Source organism: Nyctereutes procyonoides, unplaced genomic scaffold (genome assembly GCF_905146905.1).
Source record: "Nyctereutes procyonoides isolate TBG_1078 unplaced genomic scaffold, NYPRO_anot_genome, whole genome shotgun sequence".
Lineage (NCBI taxonomy): Eukaryota > Metazoa > Chordata > Mammalia > Carnivora > Canidae > Nyctereutes > Nyctereutes procyonoides.
The window spans coordinates 87,250,934-87,253,012 of NW_026575125.1; the positions used below are offsets into that span (position 1 = coordinate 87,250,934).

At 59.0% G+C, this 2,079-nt stretch overlaps 1 protein-coding gene across 1 annotated transcript; it reads left to right on the forward strand.

Moving 5' to 3' along the window:
* The first annotated feature begins 222 nt into the window (after positions 1 to 222).
* On the forward strand, positions 223 to 1,101 carry LOC129518038 (protein GUCD1-like). The gene has a single exon (XM_055338091.1). The coding sequence runs from the start codon at positions 223 to 225 to the stop codon at positions 1,099 to 1,101; it is 879 nt and encodes a 292-aa protein (XP_055194066.1).
* The last annotated feature ends 978 nt before the right edge of the window (positions 1,102 to 2,079 follow it).

A 2,079-nucleotide genomic window follows, 5' to 3' on the forward strand; every position in this document is an offset into this window, starting at 1 on the left:
GGATAGATCTCAAGAAAGAAAAACACGCAAGTACCTAGAGGTTTGTTGGGCATCTGTTATTGTTTTGTTGGTTGTTTTAGTTGTTTTTGATGACTTGCAAACACTAAAAATGATTGATATGAGAGAAAGTAATAGGACATCTTACCTACTATATATTCATTTTCCTTCAGCCTTACATTTGACAATCCTTCTGATGGAAATCAACTGAAGACAAATAAGAAAATGAATGCCGGCTTCTCCCCCCCGCGCTGGCGGCGGCGGCTGTGGCTCTGGCTGTGGCGGCGGCGGAGGAACCCGCCACGCACCAGCCTTGCTCCCGCCCCACCCGGAGCCGCGGCTGCAGCCGGGCGGGGGCCATGGGCGCCCCACGCGGCCCGGGGCCTGAGGACGGAGGTGGAGGCAGCGGGGCCACCGCTGGAGCCGGGAGACTTTGTGCGGCTGCCCGTGCCCATCATCCAGCAGCTCTCCCACTGGGACTGCGGCCTGGCCTGCTCCAAGATGGTGCTGCGGTACCTGGGCCAGGTGGACGACAATGAGTTTGAGAGTGCCCTGCGGGAGCTGGGGCTAACCAGGAACATCTGGACCATTGATCTGGCCTACCTGATGCGCCACTTTGGCGTGAGGCACCGCTTCTGCACACAGACCCTGGGTGTTGACAAGGGCTACAAGAACCAGTCCTTCTACAGGAAGCACTTTGACACAGAGGAGACCCGGGTGAACCAGTTGTTTGCACAAGCCAAGGCTTGCAAGGTGCTGGTGGAGAAATGCACAGTGAGCGTGCAGGACATCCAGGAGCACCTGGCACAGGGCCACGTGGCCATCGTGCTGGTGAACTCTGGGGTACTGCACTGCGACCTTTGCTCCAGTCCTGTCAAGTACTCCTGCTTCGCCCCCAGTGGCCACCGCTGCTTCTGTGGCACCCCTGACTACCAGGGCCACTTCATCGTGCTGTGTGGCTACAGCCGGGCCACGGGCTGCATCTTCTACAACAATCCAGCCTACGCCGACCGAACGTGCAGCACCAGCATCAGTAACTTCGAGGGAGCCAGAACCAGTTATGGCACAGATGAGGACATCCTCTTAGTCTACCTGGACAGCTGACAGCAGGAGCCTGGTGTGCCCAGGCCCTGGCTCCCTACCCTGCCCCACCCTAGCCCGGCCAACTCAGGAGGCCTTGGCCCAGGCCCCGAGATGCTCGGGCTTGGATACAAAACTGCAGCCTTGGCCTGTGTGACAAAACCCCAGGAAATTCTTAACGCTGGAGGCATGCCTGCTTTGTCTGCCAGCGTTGCGTGTGTCATCTTGCCACTTACCTTACGCACCTGCTGGTTGGTGGAGGTGTCCCCAGAGCATCTGAGTAGAGCTTCTCCTAGGACCCCAAGCCTGACTTGAACTGTGCCCAGGGGACTTCCAGCCCTGTGGGTGCCCTTGTTGCCTGCATACCAGATCCAGAGCACAGGAGAAGCCTGAGCTTGTCTCCCCACAGATCTGGGGGCTGAATGCTGGAGATGCCACTTGTCAGGATGGTATCCACGTGTTTGGAGACCATGTAGCCAACTCTGGGCCCCAGGACTGTGGGCTGCTTCAGGCCTTGCTAGGAACTGCCTACCCCCAGAAGTGCTACAGACCTCCCTGGGCCCTTTGGTGGATGCCACCACTCCCTCCCGCCACAAGATGGGAACCCACCCAAGTTCCTGTGGCTGGTTGTGAGGCCTCTGGGCCCTGGAGATGGCTGGACCTCAAGCCAGAAGGACCCTGGGCCCCATACCCCTCACCCTCTAGGTACCATAGCACTGTGGAGTAGAGGGCCCTCAGGGGAGTAGACAAGGCCCTGACTCTTGCTAGCTGGCAGTGCTGAGTGTACAAGAATGCCTGACCCAGAAGGCCAGACACAGCCAGCCACCTGTGTCCCAAAGATCCCCCCTTACCCATGAGGCCTCCTGACCCTAGCATAAGCCCTGATAGTGGGGCCCATTATCTGGGCGTGGGGAGCCCCAGGCCTCACAGGGCTGAGTGCTGGGGTGCTAGGGCCTGCTGTTGAGGCCATGGTGGGAGACAGCCATTGGCCTCCCACTCACC

What these genes read in the sequence shown, in the direction of transcription:
- LOC129518038 (XM_055338091.1), top strand. Translation starts at nt 223, where the DNA reads ATGAATGCCGGCTTCTCCCCCCCGCGCTGGCGGCGGCGGCTGTGGCTC.